General features: G+C 43.1%; 1 protein-coding gene across 4 annotated transcripts; it reads right to left on the bottom strand.

Moving 5' to 3' along the window:
• Window positions 1-72: 72 nt before the first annotated feature.
• On the bottom strand, window positions 73-20,680 carry LOC109615369 (syncytin-2-like). 4 transcript variants are annotated; one of them, XM_034297201.1, is made up of 3 exons: window positions 20,080-20,680; window positions 11,566-11,673; window positions 73-5,189 (listed from the first exon to the last, which is right to left on the bottom strand). In XM_034297201.1, exons 1-3 carry the CDS (start codon window positions 20,603-20,605, stop codon window positions 5,008-5,010), a joined length of 816 nt encoding a protein of 271 aa, XP_034153092.1. In that variant the 5' UTR covers window positions 20,606-20,680; the 3' UTR covers window positions 73-5,007. The 4 variants fall into 4 exon arrangements, with proteins under 4 accessions (XP_034153092.1, XP_034153090.1, XP_019900097.2 ...); XM_034297199.1 differs by having other exon boundaries at window positions 20,080-20,668; XM_020044538.3 differs by lacking the exon at window positions 11,566-11,673 and having other exon boundaries at window positions 73-5,175; window positions 20,080-20,668.
• Window positions 20,681-21,433: the final 753 nt, after the last annotated feature.

The raw sequence follows: 21,433 nt of genomic DNA, 5'->3' as shown, positions 1-21,433 counted from the left end.
TCCCCAAGCCCCATAATCTAGACTTGGGAGTGAGGAGGGGAACTCAGTTCAAACAGGAGGAGTTGAAATCAGCTAAAACAATCCCTTCTGTCAATCATCATCCCAGAGGGTCAGGAAGCCAAACCTCTTCCTCCCTGTTGACTGAGAGGAAGTATAAGACCTCCTGCCCCTTTTGATCAATTAATCAAATGTGAGTGTAAGCATGTGCTACGTGTAACCCTCTCAGAGTATGTACACCCTAGGTTCGTAGGAGCTGAGAAGTTCAGTAATAACCAAGCAGTACACAGATGTAACAGTTTGAAATATATACACTTTTTAGTTCAACAAAATATTTCAAGCACTTCACAACAATTGTGTGCACACTACCTATGGGCCCAGAATACATTTAAAATAAAATGTCCTTTCTGAAAGTGTTTCTTCTTAGGGATCCCAGAGTTCAATCCAGAGTTCGAGTCAGTTAGTCAAAGGGGGATAGTCAAAGTCAAGGGTAAGTATTCGAAAGAGAAATCTCGTTGGTGCCGGTTTGTTGAACTGACACAATCCTACCACAGCCTTCCGGGATGCTGTGGTGAAGGTTCAGAAAATATCATAGCATAGTTCACATGAAGAAAATAGCTATTTTAACTATTAAAGTCAGAATATATCATTTTAACCTTATGTCATTTCAATGAAATGCAATTATAGACACATTGTACTAATGAACTCTCTTTCTCTGCTTTTAATCCCTTTTTACAATAGGATTTCCTTTAGATTTTAAAATCAAAATAAATGAAATACAGTTTTAAATTGAAAGCCATTTATATGAATTACAGCATTTGCTAATTGAACCACTTTAAATAACTTAAAATGATATTTCATATTCTCCTGGATGTAACTTTAACCTTTAGTCACATATATACCACAAAGCAAAATGTTACGAAACATATTTTTGTAATACATGCCAAATTAGTTTACATTTCTCCTTAAACCATGAAATAAATGTCTATTATAATGTTACATTCCTTCAAAACAACAAAAATGTTTGAATAATCGCTAATTGGAGCTAGCATGGCCACCTCGTGGTTTCTTCCACACACGCAATCATTGAACACTTTAGCTTACCAAGAGAGGATTTCCAGTATGAGAACCAGGACAGATAAAAGCGATTTCTGGATGGCTCTCCAACTTCTAAAACAAATACACAGTTGTTTACATAACAAACTTCGTATTTAACTGTCAGCAAAACAGACAGGTTTTCATACCTTTTCTTCTTAGTTTTCTTTTTAGTTTTCTGCTTCGGGTTCTCGCGGGAGAACCTGAAGCAGTGCTCCATCAGATTTTAGCGATGTTAAGCTAATGGAAGTACTTTTGCGCGCTACATCCGGTTTCCCACAAAATATATATATATATTTTTTAAATAAAACCCCCATTACTCATAAACATAAAGTATGGATAACTAATGATAATAATTAAATACAATTTACTGATTAACCCCTTTTTTTAGGCGGGTTACATACGGTTTTCTTGAAGCCTTGCAATAGTGTTGTCTTCAAACGATTACAATTATTCAATGAGTATAAATTGCATAACATGAATCATGCATCATTTGAATGAATATCACTTCAATCAGGAATATACAAAGGATATAAAAACAAAAGAAAGTAATAAAACCATCAACTCCGGCTGTGAGTATCCCCGTACTAAGTTGGCTACCAGCCACATAGGTGTCCTTAACCTTCTTTAAGCTGGAGCACAATCTTTCTCAGCACAATATAGACAGTCCCCCCTTTGACATAATGCACAATCATAAGGTTCTGGATAATGATCATGACCATCTGAAAACACTTTCCCATTGATTTTTCGTCGATACCCCTTACTACAATATCGGCACCATGCTCCTCTGTAAGGGCAGGGGTAATGTTTTAGGCCTAGTCAGGCCTGAAGTTCCATTTCCTCATAGCCCTGGTTAATCACACTACAATTTATCACAGGATTGTCACACATCTTGCCGTTCACAACTGGCACCACCACAGCAACGTTACCCGCTGACATAGAGTTCTGATAGTAATCAATACACGCCCATCCAGCCCCTGCTCTGACCGACCATTCACAGTCTGGGTTTCCATATGGGCAGTTCAGGGGTCTCCCTTTAGCATTGCAGGGGTTTCCATACTTGTCCATGTACTGTCCAGGGTGACCCTGTAGTGGAATAACTTCCAGGTCACTAGCAGCAGAGTCCATTGCCCTTAAAGGCATTTGAGATACAACAGTCTTGGTCAAAAATGCTCTAAGCAGAGGGATCACACAGCACGCCACTACTGCCAACACAGCTAATACTATCCCTATCACAATCCCTACTTTGGTCAAGGTAGTGCGCCACTGACCCAATGACATTTCCAGCCAGTCCCATGTGTGTGCATCTGAGCCTGCATTATCTTTCACTTCCTTCCTCAACTGCTTGAGCTTGATCATAGCCTGAGTGAAGGAACCATCTGGGGCAGTGTTATTCTGAATGAAAGTGCAACACTGCTCCCCAGACATCACACAAACACCACCTTTTTCTGCCAAGATCCAATCTAACGCCTGCCTATTTTGCCATGTCATTTTACTTGTAGCTTGTAATTGTTCTCCCAGAGCTGTCAGGGCTGTATCCATGTAATTGATAAACCGCTGCTGATTATAGTATATGTAATTGATCCACTCTGCATTCTTAGCTGGTGCTATCCATAGGATTATAGACTCAAACCCCGCACTAATTTCGCTGCTTGCTTTAAACTCATTGGGGATCCCTCTTGGTTGTCCGATTGCGTCAATGGTAACCTGTGAATCTGGCACGTAGGACCTCTTGCTTCGTGACCTCACCAGTTTCCCCTCAAGATGCTGTATTGCATTAGTTTGTAACTGAACGTGAGGTATTACGGTCACATCTTGGGCTACTCTAACTCTAGCGCATGTGCCTGACCAACCACGTGGCAACACTGAGTGCAACAGCCTTCCTCCACACATCCAAAATATGTCCGCAATGGCCTGGTCTTGCTCCAAATAAATGCTTTTGGTTCCCTCCCTTTGGAGCAAAGTAAAGCTGCAAAGTACCTGTTTGAACTATAGATACCTCTCCTATATCCAAAGCGATAGTTGTTTTACATTTTGGAAAGTGTACAACATCAACAGTTCCTTGTGTTTGAAAACATTCATGTCTACCCATTATCCTCAAGCCCGGTGTTGGAAGGGTAACCTCGGCTTCTTCCAAATGTATCCTTACATTTAAGCATACGTTATATTTCTTCATATCTGTTTGAATCCTCGAGCTTCCTAACCAGAACAGACAAGTGACAAAACATGGAGCATGGTAGCGATCATCATCAATTCCTCCACGCCATAGACTAAACTTTTCATCTAGACACTCTTCCCATCCTTTCTCGATTGGTACAACCACCATTCCTCCATGCCCTGCTCGTGAACACACCAAACAATTTTCTACCTCATGTTGATTGGCTGTATACTGAGCCCATTTGTACCAATCATATTTTTCAACTGCTTCCATATAATCTCCTTCTAACTCTTCGGCTGATTCTACACTGGTCTCCGTGTGGGGTGTCGTCATTTCCGTGACTGTGGTCAAGGCTTGTGCTACTGGTTCTAGACTCTCATCTTCCTTCATGGGTGTCAACAGAAGTGGCTGTGCTTCTGTAGGTATTTGGGTCATCATTTGCTGCTCTTTTTCTGGAGCCTGTGTTATCATGGTTGCTAGTTCTGTGCCTCCCGAGCCTGTGTCACTGTGCCTCCAATCTATCCGTTGTATCTTACTTCCATTCTTATAGTCCGTAATGACTAATTCAAGAAACAGTCCTTCTACGCTACCGTCGTACTCAACCGCTATCTTCCATGTTCCTCCTGACTCTACAACCCTGATCTGGCAGGTACCTCCTGACCAGATAGCTTGCCCATATTGAGCATCATTTGTCCAACTGCACATGTTGTTTCCATCCTGAGACCGTACTCTGATGGACCTTTGTACCTCGTATCTAGTTTTCCTCGGAATTATCACATCTATTGCCTCAAGTGTATCTTTCGGGTTTATAGATCTTTTTCTTCGCTTAGCCTCTTTCCCTTGGTCCCAGGGTATGTAAGTGTCTAACTCTTTACTATCTATGTTTCTGTCCCATAGTCGTCCCCATGTTTCTCCCTTGATTTCCACGGTACCTCTCTCTCTTACTGTTGATGAGGGACCTTTTACCTGTTTTGTTTATTCTAAGTCCTATTCCGATTCTACATTTCAGTTGTCTACACAGAACCTGATATTCCCCATTTTGCACCTGTCTCCTTCCGGGTGGGCCGCACACTCCTGTCTCACTGCGAGCCTTTACCTCTAATCGACGTTTTCCTCCTTCTATAATTCCTAACCAGAATGTTTGGTTTCGGTCCCCAAGATTGTCTGTGCTAATGAAAACAGTTACCTTATGTCTCCTAGTGATTAAACGGTATGGCAATATCCCTGCTAATAGTGCTGCTGTGCATACCTCATTCCTTCTGCCCAAGTCATTTATCTTGGATGAAAGTTCAGTCATATTACTCCCAGTCCAGGTCTGCAAGGTTGATGGTGGCAAACTCTTGTTCAGGGATGGAGGTGTCTGATTCTCCCAGTGCACCTTCTGAAGGTGCCTCTCCTGTATTTCGTGGGCTGCTGGGTTCCTAGGTGTCGGAAGCTGCTCCATCACCTTCCGCCACATCTCTCCTTGGGCTAATAGCATCGGCCATAGCGCCCAACCGAGCAACAGCAGACAGACCGCCATCATGCCCCATGCCCCATGCCCACACCCGACGTGCCTTCTCCCGGGGACTCTGCTCCAACAGGCGATGGTGTCCCCTCGGGTAGAGTGGGATGTCCCTGATCTCCCTCAACTCCTGCTGGTTCGGGTTCACTTGAATCATCAACATCATCTCCTTCTTCTTCCTCCTGTGGCCTTTGCCCTGCTCCCTGTGGAACCTTGGTGCAGTGGTTTAGGTGGTACCAAGTGTTGCTGCCCTCTACTCGTATCGCTGTTGGTGTTGCTTGGACCACTCGATATGGTCCTTCTCGTTCTCGTCTTTTCTCGGCTCATTCCACCTCCTCTTGAAGACCCTTATGTAAACCTGGTCTCCTGGTTCCACCGCTCGGGGTTGGACGTCCTCTGGTTCTGGTGCCCGTGCGATTTCCTGTTGATAAATAACTTCATGTATAGCAGTTAGTTGTCGTACGTATTCTCTGAGTTCTTGTTCTAACTGCTCCAATGGCGGCCCTTCATAAGGACCCCTGAGCACTGGCACTGGCACTGGCATGGGTCGACCTGTAAGCATCTCATGCGGTGTTAGATGGGTTATTCTGTTAGCCTGCATGCGGTAACTCATTAGTGCCATCGGTAAAGCATCGACCCAGTTCAACCTAGCACTGGCACAGATTTTGTTGATTTTTGCCTTTAGTGTTCTATTCACTCTTTCTACCATTCCTTGGGACTGAGGATGATAAACACATCCCAGTCTCTGCTTAATTCTAAGTTGCTGAACCACCTGCGTCAGCGTTTTCTCGATGAAAGCAGACCCATTGTCTGAGCTAATCTCCGTTGCCAAACCTTGGCATCACCTCCCTGGTTAAAAATTTTATCACTATTCCTGCCCCTTGGTCTTCTGAGGGCACAGTCTCTACCCATCGGCTGAATCTATCTATTACCACAAGCATGTACCGTTTTCCATTGACGGGTCTCATCCCGGGGAAGACCTAGGAAACGCTGGAGGGACTATGTCTCCCAGCTGGCCTGGGAACGCCTCGGTGTCCCCCCAGAAGAGCTAGAGGAAGTGTCTGGGGAGAGGGAAGTCTGGGCATCCATGGTTAGACTGCTGCCCCCGCAACCCGGCCCCAGATAAGCGGAAGATGATGGATGGATGGGTCTCAGCATATCCACGTAATCTATCACCAAATGTCTAAACGGTCCCTCTGGAATTGGGATGTGCCCCAGTGGCGTTGTTATCCCTTTTCTGACATTATTTTGTGCACATACATCAAATTCTGCCTGGGCTGCGTCCACTGTCGCCTGCATATATGGTGACCAGAATCCCTGCTCCTTAATCTTCCTCATTACTTCGCCTCTTGCACAATGGTCGAACCCATGTGCGTTCGTGATCAGGATTCGTAATAGGGCAGCTGGTGCCACTAAATGTCCCGTATGGGCCCTCCAGAGGCCTGCCTCATCTCTGGTTGCTCCCTTTTTAAGCCATACGTTGCGCTCATAAATACTAGCTCTTTCCTGCATCCTGATAATATCATCCATTCCGGTGGCCGCCTCTACTAGTGTGCCATTATCGCACTGTGACACTTTGATGCTAATTTAGCTGCTTTGTCTATTGGATTATTTCCTTGAATGATATAATCTTTTCCCTTCTTATGTGCCTGACACTTTACAATGGCTACTTTTAAATGGAGTAGTAGAGACTTCATCAAATCCTGAATATGATTATGATGCAGGATGGGTGTTCCATCTGTTTTCCTGAAACCTCTTTGCTTCCATACTGCTCCGAACAGATGACAAACGCCATGTGCATAAGCCGAGTCAGTGTAGATGTTAACTACTTTATCTCGTCCTTCCTTACAAGCAGCTGCCAGAGCTTTCAGCTCTGCTAAATGAGCGGAGCATGGCTGAGGACATGCTTGACTAACTATGTTTTGAAATTGGCCCTTACTGTTTTTCCTGAGTACTGCGATTCTTGCATGATTTCCTTCATCATCCTTATAACATGATCCATCCACAAATAATTCTTCCTTGGCCCCTGGAAATGGGGTTGAGAGGAGGACTGGCCTCAGCCTAGTGAATGACTCTTTCTGCTGGATTAACTGTCGTACATCGCTTGATAACTATATCTGGATATGTCAACAGGGGTAAGTAGTCTAACAACCTCAAATTCGTCAAAACAAACCTTCACTGTTCTATGATTTCTGCCACCTTGTGATGGGTGTGGATAATTACTGGGTATCCCATGGTGATGGTTGAGGCCTTGTCATATGCATACTGGACTGCTGCTAATCCTTGATAACAGGGTGGGTATCCCTGTGCCACCGAATCCAACTTGGTACTATAATATGCAATGGGCTGTTTTTTCCTGCCGCTACAGGTGTCCTGCATCAAGACTGCGGTTGCATATCCTCTGTTTCTATTAGCAACATACAATAGGAATGGCTTGTTGTAGTCGGGTGTCCCTAGGGCAGATGCAGACTGCATATCTTGTTTAATTGTTTCAAAAGCTGCTAATGCATCGCTATTCCAATTCAATCGGGCGTTCAACTGTTGCTGTCCAGCATTTTTCATCATTTCTCTTAAGGGTGCCACCTTCATCGCATAATCCTCTATCCAGTCTGAGCTGGATCCTGTCATTCCTAAAAAGGTCATCATCTGCCCTACTGTCTGTGGCAGCGGGGCTTTGCTTACCCCTTCTAGCTGGGCCGGGCTTATAGTTTTGTATTTATAGGCCACCGTCCTGCCCAGGTATTCAACCTCAGTCTGGCAGTATTGTAACTTTTTCCTGGACACCTTATGTCCCTCTTCTGCTAATTTCTGCAGTATTTTTATGGAATCTGTATGGCACTGCTCCAACGTAGGAGCACATATTAACAGATCGTTTACATACTGGATTAATGTACCTTCTAAGACGAGCTCCTCCAAATCTGCCTTCAATACCTGGTTTTGTGTACCCTCCATATGTAAAGGCAAACAGGTGTCTACACTCTTCTGCCAGAGGGACACTGAAAAAGGCGCCACATAAATCTATTACTGTGAAGTACTTGGTGTCAGTTGGGATATTTGTCAGCATTGTGTGTGGGTTTGGTACCTCCGCTTGGCAGTCCTGCACAATCTTATTTATTGGTCGTAAAAAGTCTCCACTTCTTATCTGCTTTTAAGACTGGGAACAGGGGGGTGTTACAGTTGCTAGCTGTCTCTTCCAACACACCTTCCACCAGGCCCTCGATGGTTGGCTTAATGCCTGCTTCAGCTTCTGGCTTCATGTAATACTGTCTTTTCCACACAGGCTTAGTGCCGGGTTTTACCTGTATGTATACAGGGTTTGCAGATTCTACCAGCCCAACGTCTGTGTCATGTTGTGACCATACCTTCTCTGGAATCACCTGTTCCATTTTTTTTCTTAGCTCCCCTTGCTTATTAATAATTTCCCCCAACTGGCATTTGTTGGCCTGTAGTGATTTCCACTTCCTGTGGCTCCCCAATCATTTCTGCAAAACAGAAAACCTTGATTAAATCCCTTTTGGGAGAGCAAAAGATTAGCGGGTTATCTGTCTTTTCCCACTGTTCCTGCTTAGCTCGTTTCATCATCATTTTCTTTTTTGTCAGTTCATCCAGTTGTAGCTGGGTTAGCTTTCTTTGTATCTCTCTACCCTGCTCAGCCATTTTCTTTTCATTCTTTCTGTATCGTGCCACGGCGTGGACAAAATAGTCTCTGAATTCCTTGTGTGGCTTGGATTTCATTAGTGCCACTTTGTCTTCCAGCTTAGTCTTTACTGGTGTGGTCAGCACATCCACCAGTGCCTTTCTGAACATGAAGGCCAACAGATCGTCAGTCTCTGGGTCCTTTTTAGTTTCCAGCCTCCACCGCTCCAGTTGTTTCTGTAGGTATTCTGCTGGGTTCTCTTGTCTCCCCCATGGGTGTCCCAGCCGGATATTCTTCCCTCAAAGTTCTCCACAGTTGCTGTTGAAAGGAATCAAAGGATTGTCCGTCTCCTATGACCGTCCCTATCATTCCTGTTAGTCCACCATCCCTTAGCATCGCCTCCATTTTGGTCGTCCCCATCACTCTGGCCAGCAGGGCCTTCAGGTCCTCCACCGCCAGAAGCTTCCCCGTGGTCTGTTCTTCCAATCTCCTTATCCATTTTCCAGCCCCATTATGCAGGGTGGGTAATTTATCAGCCTCTAGGTCCTGAGTAGCCCATGGCAGGTACTGAGGATTGTCTCCTTTTATCAGAATCGGGCACTGCACGGCTGTCTCATCCTCTGAGGTCTGTGTTTTACTCCGCAATGAATAGCCGCTTGAGACCACCTCCACTCCTTCTGCCCTTTCTCTCAACTCCTGCTCTCTGCTTTGAGGGGACCATCCCATATCTGGTACCTCTTTTCCTTTTGGTTTTAGCAATTCAATACACCCCTTATAACAGTCTACATCTAATGTAGGCCCTTTCTTTACCTTATCTTTGTCTGGGGTGGAGACTTTCACGGGTCTCTTTTCCTCCTCCATCTCAATCTCTCCTTCGACTCTCACCATTCCCCTTACCATGGGACACTGTATCCCTCCATATGGCGGGGGACTATCAGTCCATTCCTGATTTTTCCTCATCCCTCTTTATCATGCTCCTAGCTCTGGCTATACTGGCCAACTCACCCTTTCCTTCTTCTAAGAACAATTTAATCGCCTCCCTTTCCTGGCTTCGCTTTCGTTTCCGCTTTTCTGTTACATCAGTACTTTTATAGTTTTTTACAATAGCGTCTGTTTCTTCACATAACGACACATCAAATGTCCCTTCTTTCGGCCACTTTGTCGCCATCTTTCTTGTCCTTTTCTCTAGGGTCTCGGAAATGGTCTTAATCTCTTCTCCACACAGGGGAAACCTCTTCATTAAAATCTCAACTGGTGTTCCCGCCATCTTGTTTTTTCTGTGTTCTAGATTAAAATGCCAGATATCCCTTCCTTTTGCCAGTTCTTGGGATGCTTGCCACCTGACTTGGCCTGTTCTCTCCTCTGGGATAACTGCCCAGAACCTTTCTTATCTATCTGTTTTCAGTCCAGTCTAACAATTCTACTGATTACCGACAACCGCAATAAGACATACTGAAGCAATTACTGTTGGCCGCAATTCCATTTATTTAACTTTGTGCCACATCACAATACACAAATCCATTGTTACACTTTTTTCATATTTTCTTAAAACCATATGCACTCTCTTTGTCTTTGCATCTGCCTAATAAGGGGTTCATCCAAGTCTGGATGACTGGACCACACTCGCCTACCTCGGTAGGACAACCAAATCACTTCCCGATCCTGCAAATCACTCTCCTTGCTATTATTTCACCTGTATCCTCGTATTTTTGTACATATACCTCCTCCTTGTATACTTTAGTCATAAACAGGGTGATCAAAACATCCTCCCTCCAAGTTTGGTACGTTCTCTGCACCCATCTATCTTGAAGCCTCCTTCTTTCCAACACCTTTTCATATGAGTATGGCCTAATCATGTATTTTTCCCTAGAGTTAGCTAAAACCACACTTCTTCTAACGACCTCTGCCGTTGTCTAATTATGGGTATGTCTAGTTCAGGGTCACTAGACCAGATTCTTCCACCTGCTACGTCTATCCACGTTTTCTGCTTATCTATTGCGTGTGGATTGTAACCTAATCAATACATTGCCGGTGTCTGGATCACGGCAGACAGCCTCCTCTTTCTTAAATATTGTCACAGAGATAGTAGTTGCAGTGATGTTGTCTCTCAGGGGGTATACATTTACTGGCAGGCAAATTCTTTGTTTCTCTGGTAACGTTTCAAACCGTATTCTTGTGCCCATGTGGATCGGCAAACCAAATTATCTTTAACGGCTGCTCTAGCTGTCTAGTTATATGGGCGTCCAAACTTGGATAGCTGGACCATATTCTGATTTCTCCTACCTCTATCCAAACTACGTCTACTCTTGTCGTCCAGGCTGTCTTGTATCTTTGTAGCTCTTTTGCTGTAGATATACACCTAACTACGTTCTCTCTTTCCCTTAATATGGTTAGGGAGAATGTAGTGACTGTGATATTGCTATCACTTCTTATATACTTGTGTGTAACTATATTCCTGTATAGCCGCAGCCTGTCTTTTTTCTCAAAAAGTGTTGTTCGTGAAATTTTTCCCATCTACACAGCTACTTAATTTAATACTGCATCAGTTTTTCTCTTTTTCACATAAGGATCATTAAACTGAAATATTTCACAAGGCTGCTCTAACTGTCTGCCCATAGGCCCATTCAATTCTGGATGACTTGACCAGATCCTTATCTGACCAATCTCTATCCAAGTTACTTTTTGTGTAAATGTCCACGCAGTCGGATACCTTACTAGTTCTCTCTCATCACTCACATTCCGAATTATACTTTCTCTTAGTATGGTTACTTCAAACGTTACGACAGTGACGTCCAACACACCCAAACCGTATCCCAACCCTCAGTAGCCCTCTCTATTATGCTGGGTTGGTATAAACGGGGCCCTGCAATCCCTGTCCCTTGTGGCTTTCCTTCTATCAAGGTGGATTGGGGGACTTCCTGTCGAAGGCAGACCCTTCTAGGCAGCCAAACCTAAGGCGGTATTCGACAGACCTCTCTTAGTTGCAACTTCCTTACTTATTAACAAATGTATTTACAGAGTGTTAGTATAATCAAACGTTACTTTTTAATTCAAAAACTCCTTTTTCCATACATCATAGTTCGTTAAATTTGGAGAGGCCTAACGTGGTGCGTCTGCCCAGCCTGGAAGGTCAAGTCACACAAACTTATAAATTTAAAGCAAGAACATGCTTACCTCTCAGCGTGGCCACGCTTGTGTAACCCGACCCCCAGTGCCCCCAGTTCTGGCAGCCGTCACAGTCCTGGCCCCTTGCCAATCTCAGGAGTGCCTCCAAAAATATGTCTTCTGGCCAAAAAGGATGCAATAACTCAGGATTTTGTGGATTCAAATCAGACTTTTAATGAGCAATCATAAAAGCCGAGTTGACCTGCAAGAACAACTGTCTTGTCAACTCGGGACACACATTTTTATTCAGTGATATCTTGCATAACCTTCCTGGCCATCCCCTTATGCTAGTTCTTGGGCGGATCTCTGTCTCCATCCGCTACCATTGTTTCGCAACTGTCCAAGATCCGTTCCCTGTTAAATATTGGTGGCACAGGTTTTTAGAATATGTATAAAAATAATAGCGCCATTAGGGCCCTCCGTGTTACTAGTCCATTATACTTGATTTACCCATATATTTATCATTACACTTGAGTACCTTCCATGATTCGGTGATAATTATATTGATACATATACATTCATAAAGTGTGAGTTCAGGGTTTCAGAAATATCCTATGATAGACCTCTTATCTGTCTCAGAATTAACTATAAAAATAATGTTATATATTCTATAGTGTCTCGACTCTAATCTGTGTTGTTTAAACTAGACAAACACAACATCAACTAGTGCACTAAATTTCACTGATGGAATGAAAATATTGAATATTAAATACAGAAAGCTTTATGAGAGATTTCCAGAACATGAAAGAAACCATGCACACAAACACTGTCATTCTGTCCTACAGACTTCTGGAATTGACAGCCAAAAACAAAAATGTATGGAGACAGAAATCGAAATAAACAAAGCACTACTGAAGCGGCTGCTGGATGTAACACTGTACTTAGCCTTCAGGAATCTGCAATTAAGGGGCAGCAAAAATACACTAGATGAGCCACACAATGGACATTTTCCTGGCATAATTGAGCTGTTGGCAAAGTATGACAGTATCATAAATGACTTTTTTAAAAACATTAGAGAGCATCGGCAACGGGGAAAGAGACTCCAAGCTCCTTACCTTTCACCTGACAGCCAAAATGAATTTATTGAACTTTGTGCTCAGCGTGTCCTAAACACATTTTTGAGGGAAAGGCAAGAAACAAAATTCTATTCCATGATGTATGATGCAACCCCAGATGTGTCAAACTTAGAGCAAAATGTATTGTTGCTGTGGTATGTCAGTCAAACTTCCCCTGAGGGTGGGTGAGAAATAAATGAAAGTTTCCTTGAATTTAAGGACTTTTCAAAAAAGACAGGAGAGGAAATCGCCACATTAGTGGAACTATCACTACGTGAACATGGGATAGATATAGCTGATTGCAGGGGTCAGTGCTGTGATAATGGAGCTAACATGGCAGGAAAAGTGAGAGGATTACAAACTTGCATACTGAATAAAAATCCTGTGGCCACATATAAAGGAACTGGAGGAGGAGATTGCCTGCATGCGTGCATCATCAGTTTTCTGACAGAGGCAACTGCTGTTGTCACTTCCATGGGCATCAAATCCCAGTTAGAAATGAGACAGAGAAAGAGGTCTTTGATGAGTCAGAAAAGCAAGGGACAGAGGAGCAAAGCCCAGAGTGAGAGTGTTTCTTGAAATATGCCACAGGACAGCATCAGTGCATCATGCTCAAAGCTCCCTGAGAAATATAAGAATGACCTCACTGGACCTCTGGACTTACTTAATGCCATATACACAATGGCATTTATGGAGACTTGTGTGTCCTGCTGTGTATTTTCCGGTCTCTGCCTGTGACTGTGCCTGTGAGATGAGCAGGCCTTCAGTAAAATGAAGATAATAAAAAACTACTTGCGCTCTAACATGTCCCAGGAGAGGCTCAACGGTTTGGCAATGCTCTCTATATAGCGTCAACTTGCCAAGAAACTGGACTTTAAAAACATCATAAATTATTTTGCCATAAGGAAAGTTCAGCGCATGGCATTTGGAGTTCAAATCTAAACATGTCACACCAGCAGTAGCCTAAAACACAATGGTAAATGTTCATTTATTTCCTGCTAGTGTCAGAATTCCAATACATATGAAGAGTGTATTTGGCAACAGCTTATGTGTTGTTTCTTAATGATAACCATTATTGTCAATGCCTGTCACTTGTCTTTTGCAGAGAGAGATGTGAGGAGAGGAGAGGAAGAGCTGAGGAGAGGAAGAGCAAGGGAAAAGGAGAGATCTGGGCACAGGGGGTCCATCTAGGATTATCTCGTCCCGGGCCCAGGCAAGACTGTCAGCTGGCCTGGTTACACCACATAACGAACTGTCAAGATTGCAAAAGCGTTTGGTAGTTGAACAAGCCCTAGTAGCCCCCCGTTTAGGCTGCGATTTTTATCGCACGGAACCTGACCAGTGCAGAAGCTTCATTGTTATTTGTAAGAGTTAAGACCTAGAAACTCCTGTGTCTAGGCTACGTAAAGTTATTACATGGGTGAACCTCTCTTCGGGCTATAATGAGAGAGTCCACACTAGCTGTGCAGAAGCTTAACATTGTTATTCGTGTCAGATCATAATGCAATGTTGTTTTCTGCGATTATAGAATTACTTTACAAGTAAAATGTAGTGCTGTCCAGTTATACAAATACAAAAAAAGGAGGACTGCAGCCTCTGACGCACATGATGTGTTCAAGTTTAAATATCATGGCGCGAATAGGACACCATCAAGAACGAAAAGGATCATTAACAACGATGCCTGGAATCGAAATGGACCAAAAGAAAAATATTTCCGGCTAAACAAGATGTATTCTGAGAAAGCTGTGAATACGTACAAACGAAGTTGGAACAAAGGAAAGTCAAGATGCCCAAGAAAGGACAACAGTCGTAAGGCGGGAAAGGAGAAATTCAAGATTATCTATTTTGTTTGACCACCTGGCCGACCAACAGTAGCCACAAGATGGAGTATTTTTCATGGGACCCCAGAATCATGGACAATACAAGGAACTGACATGAGCTTTCATAATCATTGAGTCATTGTTCTTAAATGTTTATTTCCACAAATGTATCATATCCAACCATTAAATGAAGCTGGAACTTATCAAGGAAACTTGATCACTTTCCTCGGTACTTGCCAAGCTTATTTACTTGAATATTACATGCAAGCAATCAAGCAAGTTTATTTATATAGTACAATTCATACATAGAAGCAATTCAATGTGCTTTACAGTGAAAAAAATATATAAAATGCAATTGAATTCAAATAGATTAAACAGTGCAGTTACGTTTAAGTGAGTTTAAGAGCTCAGTCAAAGGCATGTGAGAAGAGAAGTGTTCTTAACCTGGATTAAAAAATGTATACGTTTGGTGCATGTCTAAGATCTTCTGGTAGTTTATTCCAGTTGTGTACAGCATAACTGCTAAACGCAGCTTCTCCAATGTTTAGTTTGGACTCTGAACTCTACTAGCTGACCTTTGTTCATGGATCTAAGAGCTCTGCTCAGTTTATATTCTTCAAACATATCAGAAATGTATTCGGGCCCATACCATTCAGAGATTTTTAAACTAAAAGCACCACTTTAAAATCTATTCTGTAATTGACTGGAAGCCAATGCAAAGATTTTACAACCGGAGTGATGTGCTCTGTTCTCTTGGTCCTGGTTAACATTCTAGCAGCTGCATTCTGAATGAGCTGCAGTTGTTTTACAGTCTTTTTAGGGAGTCCAGTTAAGAGGCCATTACAGTAGTCAACCCTACTAGAGATAAGAGCATGGATGAGCTTCTCCACGTCTTTTTGGGACACCAGGCCTTTGATTCTGGCTATATTTTTTTAGATGACAGAATGCTGTTTTGGTAACGATTTTATATGACTGTTAAATGTGGGGTCTGAGTCTATCAGAACACCAAGATTACCCACTTGATCCCTGGTTTTAAGGGCCCGAGTTGCTGTCGTAGGGTTCGAGAGCCATATATATTTGAGTGTCATCGGCATAGCTGTGGTAGTTAATGTTGTTGTTCTGTAGAATTTGGCCTAGAGGTAGCATATAGAGATTAAACAGACGCAGTCCGAGAACTGATCCCTGTGGAACTCCACATATCATAGCCACCCTATCAGATTCATGATTACCAATGGTGACAAAGTTACTCCGGCCATCTAGATAAGATCTGAACCAATCAAGGACTGTCCCGGTAAAGTCCTACCCAATTTTCCAGCCTATCTATAAGTGTTCTATGATCTACAGTGTTAAATGCCACACTGAGATCTAATAAAACTATAACTTTTATTTAATCTGAATCAGTATTCAGCTCTATATCATTTATCCATCCTATGGGCCCACCACTCGACGGACCAAACCCGGGTGGCAGGGGCTGGCTCTGGGGACGTGGAACATCACCTCTCTGTGGGGGAAGGAGCCGGAACTTTTGAGGGAGGTGGAGCGCTATCAGCTAGATCTGGTGGGGCTTACATCCACTCACAGTCTCGGTACTGGAACCGTACTCCTGGATAGGGGATGGACTTTATTCTTCTCTTGAGTTGCCCAGGGTGTGAGGCGCCGGGCGGGGGTTGGGATACTCACAAGCCCCCGGCTGAGTGTTGGAGTTTACCCCAGTGGATGAGAGGGTCGCCTCCCTACGCCTATGGGTTGTAGGGGGGGATCTCTGACTGTTGTTTGTGCATATGCCCCGAACAGCAGTTCGGAGTATTTGGCCTTCTTGGAGACCCTGAACAGAGTCCTGTATAGGGCTCCAGTAGGGGACTCCATAATTCTGCTGGGGGACTTCAACGCACACATGGGCAATGATGGAGACACCTGGAGAGGCGTGATAGGGCAGAACGGCCTCCCTGATCTGAACTCGAGTGGTCGTTTGTTGTTAGAGTTCTGTGCATGTCATGAATTATCTATAATGAACACCATGTTCGAACATAAGGATGCTCATAAGTGTATGTGGTACCAGAGCACCCTAGACCGAAGGTCGATGATTGATTTTGTGATGTCATCGGATCTGAGACCTGAGGCTGCGCTTTGTCACCAATCCTGTTTGTAACTTTTATGGACAGGATATCGAGGCGTAGTAGGGGTGGGGAGGGGTTGTAGTTCGGTGGGCTGGAGATCTCATCGCTGCTTTTTGCGGATGATGTGGTCCTGATGGCATCAACAGTCTGTGACCTTCAGGACTCACTGGACCGGTTCGCAGCTGTGTGCGAAGCCGTTGGGATGAGGATTAGCACCTCTAAATCTGAGGCCATGGTTCTCAGCAGGAAACCGATGGAGTGCCTCCTCCGGGTAGGGTCTTGTTCGTGAGTGAAGGGACAATGGAGCGGGAGATTGGCCGGAGAATCGGAGCAGCGTGGGCGGTATTGCATTCACTTTACGGCACCGTTGTGACGAAAAGAGAGCTGAGCCGGAAGGCAAAGCTCTCGATATACCGGTCAATATTCCTTCCTACCCTCACCTATGGTTATGAAGGCTGGGTCATGACCGAAAGAACAAGATCACGAGTACAAGCGGCTGAAATGGGTTTTCTCAGAAGGGTGGCTGGCTTCTCCCAGTCTTCAACGCGGAATCGCGGTCGACAAGTCGATCTTGGAAGCATTTTAAGTCGATCGCGAAGAGTTTTCAAAATCAGAGAAAAAAAGAATATATATATTTGTATTCATTATTATTTATTAATTTAAAATGCAACATGTGTGAGCCTATTGTGTGCACTAAATGGTGTCTAGGGGAGGGAGAGGCTGTCCAATCAAATAGCCTATAGTTTACATATGAAGAGCTCTCTCTATATTTTCGGTTCTGATGGAGTGGTGACGCGTTCATGTAAACGGCACCTAAAAGCTGTCTCAAAGAACCAGCAAAAGTAATGATTATGAATATGTAAAATATTTCAATGAGATGTTTTAATTGTTTATTAATAAACAAATGTTTTTTTTGTGTCGGCTGCAAAGATGAAGTTGATGATACTGAGCCACGATCTTCGCAGAACGCGCCGGAGAGAAATACACATTTCATATGGATTAATAACTAATTTTCATACTAAACATTTATTAGAATTAAGTATTTTTGTATTGACTAACAGGCTACAAAGAATGTCAAACTACATTGTGGCCTCGTTTTTTCATAATTTTTTGCAAGTGGTAGATCTTGGTTTACATTTGGACTTGGGATGTGATCTTAGGCTTGAAAAGGTTGGTGACCACTGATCTACAGTAAATAATATCATCCCAATGATTCAGAGAATCTGGAACGATCTCTGTGCGTAAGGGTCAAGGACGGAAAACCATACTGGATGCCCATGATCTTCGGGCCCTCAGATGGCACTGCATCACATACAGGAATGATACTCTAATGGAAATCACAACATGGGCTCAGGAATACTTCCAGAAAACATTGTCGGTGAACACAATCCACCGTGCCATTCGCAGGTCATGTAGGCCATTTAAGGGTCTGCCAACAATTTTGCTGCATACCTTAACAATACCTTGCATGCAATTTTTCTGTTTAATAGACAGTGACCCATGCCAACAGATAAAAGAACAAGTGAGAACAGATTCAATAAAACAAGAATAAAACATTTCCATAAAAACAGTGTCAACATTAAAACTCTGAAGCTTACGAAGAAAGTGCATGCGCTGATGTGCTTTTTTACACACAGCATCAACCTGGGACTCAAAGCACAGTTTACTGTCAATTACAGTCCCAAGATATTTGTACTGCTGTACTAGTTCAACTGACTGGTTGTCCAGCAAAACAGAGGAAATAACAGTGTGATTTATTTAAAAATCAATGCACATTTCTTTCGTTTTTTCGTTGTTTAAAAAGGAGGATTTGCACCAATCCATAAAATCCTTCACCACAGGACCGTGTTCGGGATCATCACTACTGAGGAGGGACACAATAACTGAATCATCTGCAAATTTAACAATGTGGTGCTGTTCATACTGGCTTTGACATTTATTTGTGTATAAAACAAATAAAAGAGGGGAGAGGACACAACCCTGTGGAGAACCAGTAGAAGTAAAAAGTTCATCTGATAGGACACTGTTCACTCTCACCCTTTGTGACCTCACTGTTAAAAAATCCATTAGCCAGCAGATCAATCCAGTATCAATGTTATAAATATTCTTCAACCTGTCTGCTAAAACATGGGGCTGAATACAGTTAAAAGCAGAGGAGAAGTCACTAAATAGTAAACGGGCAAGGGACTTGGCCCCCTCAAGATGTTTAAAAACCATGTTTAAAAGTGTCCCTATTGCATCGTCCACACCTCTGCCCGACCTATAGGCAAACTGGAGAGGGTCTAACTTATCCTGTACAGTGTCCAAAAGTGCATCCTTCACTAGCCTTTCAAAAGCTTTCATGACAAGATATGTAAGTGCCACTGGTCTAAAGTCATTGAGGGTCTTAGGAGTATGAATCTTAGGCACAGGAACAATTATTGAGTCCTTCCAAAGACAAGGGACCCTATACAGCTGTAGAGACAACTTAAAAATTAAACAGAAGATGTCTGCCAGCTGTACAGCACAATTCTTCAGAACACGACCCCCAATCCCATCGGGACCTGGACTTTTCCTTTCTTTTACACCCCGAAAGAGTTTCAAGACCATGAATTTATCAATGTGCACAATATTATTATTCACAGGATTTAAATCAACATTTTAAAAAAAAACTTTTCCGACCAAGTCTGTTTTTCCACTCTGAGTAATGTAAAGCGTTTTGGACTGCAACCCCATTATATTTTTTACGCCCTCCCATGCCGGACGTGAGCTTCCAGTACGCAGCAAGTTTTCTACTTTATCTTTATATACGCGTTTGGCAAGTTTGAGTTACCTCTTCAACTGTTTAGATAGTACCCTGTACTGTATCATATCCCCCTGATTAAAACTAATGTTCCTCTGATTAATTGTGCTTTTTACTAATTTAGAAACCCAGGCTTTATTATTGGGGTAAATGAGGATGGATTTTTTGGGGATAATCATTTCCTCACAAAAGGATATATAGGCATACACAGTTTCTGTCAGTTCATCTAAATCCGGACAAGCATTTTTAAACACATCCCAATCAGTGTCAGTGAAACAGTCCTGAAGACAATGAACAGAGTTTTCTGTCCATAACGGAACCAATCTTCGTTCTGCCTTGTGCCTCTTCAGGATTGATTTATACGTCGGAACTACATAAACAACATTATGGTCGGATGTTCCAAGAGGGGCTCTAGGGAGAGATTTATAAGCCCCCTTAACCGTCCCAAAACAAAGGTCCAAGCATTTTGAATGAACAAAGGTTAAAATCACCCATAATTAGGATCGGTGCGATCCCCTGTAGCCGCTGCACAGATCTAGTCATAGCTTGAGTGGCCCTGTAAATGTTAGCCTTCGGGTGAATATAAACAAGACTCACAAATAATTGGGGGAATTCCCTTGGAAGATAAAAGGGACTTAAAGATACAGAGAGGAGTTCAATGTCTGGCGTACACAGTGACTCTCTGACATCTACTGTACTGCACCAGTTCTTGTTTACGTACAGACACAATCCCCCGCCAAGTGACTTACCAGTCACTGCAGAATCTCTGTCCAAGCGGTAGGGAACTCCAAAGCCATCGATATCCAGATCGGACTTTAAATCGTACTCCTTGAGCCATGTTTCTGTGAAGGCGAGAAGACAGGCACTGCTATACTCCATCAGGAACTTGACGTTTGCCTGATGCTCATCAACTTTATTCCGGAGTGACTGGACATTAGCGAGGATGACTGTAGGAAGGGGGATCCGCATATGTCCCTGTCTCCTGAGCCTCTGGCGTACACCGCCACATCTTCCTCTTTTCCTTGCTGTCGGCCTCGTCCAGTGCGCCTGGTTCCAGTTCCCTGCGTAAGGGTCCGGCAACCGGAGGATCTCTGTGGGGATAACTGCGGAAGAGTCCACGGTGCATACGCTGGTGCGATGCAAAAACAAAAGGAATTCCCGACTATACTGGATAGGTTCTCCATACACGAGAAGTCCACGTAAAAAGTGACATGCCAGCGTCAACAGAAAAAAAAGGCCGGTCAATTTCAGGTGAGCCATGTTGCCTCCGTTCATTTGTAAATTTGTAAATTCATTTGTAAATCAGTTCAGAAACGATAACGCAGACAATTGTACAGTGTCCCAACTTTGGAATCGGGTTTGTACTTAAAACAAGAAATAGGATACTTAAACAAATGTGTTCAAAATTAACCGTTCACAAGTCTAAAACCCTGCATCATACTGGTACTATATTTGATAGATAGGTGTTGGTGCCTCCACCTCATCAGAAAGAACAATGCTTTTTTCAGCTCTGAATGCTTGATTTCTTTTGCGTTCCATTTTATTTCAAACAATTAGAATAGATTTTTCCAACAATGCTTTATATTCCCAGTTAACCAATCATGTTGTGATTGCTATATGATTTAAGTAACATACATCTCCTAATTCTTCTTAAATCAGCCTCGCTACATGTATGGCAGACTTTCCATTCCAGTGTCTGTTAAATTCCAAAACAGGCACTCCTCATTTTACTTAATGAGGTACTGATTAGGTGATTACCTGAACCAAATTTAATTTAATGAGGAAAAGTATAAAACCACTATTATGGTCATTACTATCCTCTTGCAATAGGACCAGCCAGATGGTAAAAACTGTGCCAGTAGAACCTCAAAGGTATTTTGAATAAAACAATAACTATTCAGCATGACAAAATAGTTGAAAAGCTTTAAGTGAGGAAAATAAGGGTTAATTTCTGGCTTTACTGGCAGAGTGATACAGTGAGGGTCAAGTTGATTCCATCCTGAAAAGACGGCAGTTCATAAGAACAAGGTCAAGCAACACACATTGGGGACAGCAAAGCTACGGACTAGCAGTGGGCGAAAACAACTGTCCACTGACCGAAAT

This window comes from Esox lucius, chromosome 15, assembly GCF_011004845.1.
Source record: "Esox lucius isolate fEsoLuc1 chromosome 15, fEsoLuc1.pri, whole genome shotgun sequence".
Lineage (NCBI taxonomy): Eukaryota > Metazoa > Chordata > Actinopteri > Esociformes > Esocidae > Esox > Esox lucius.
The sequence above is the reverse complement of the archived record's forward strand: the minus strand, read 5'-3'. Positions and strand labels throughout refer to the sequence as shown.

Excerpts from the sequence above, each read along its gene's own strand:
- LOC109615369 (XM_034297199.1), bottom strand. The coding sequence starts at position 2,985 with ATGTGTGGAGGAAGGCTGTTGCACTCAGTGTTGCCACGTGGTTGGTCA.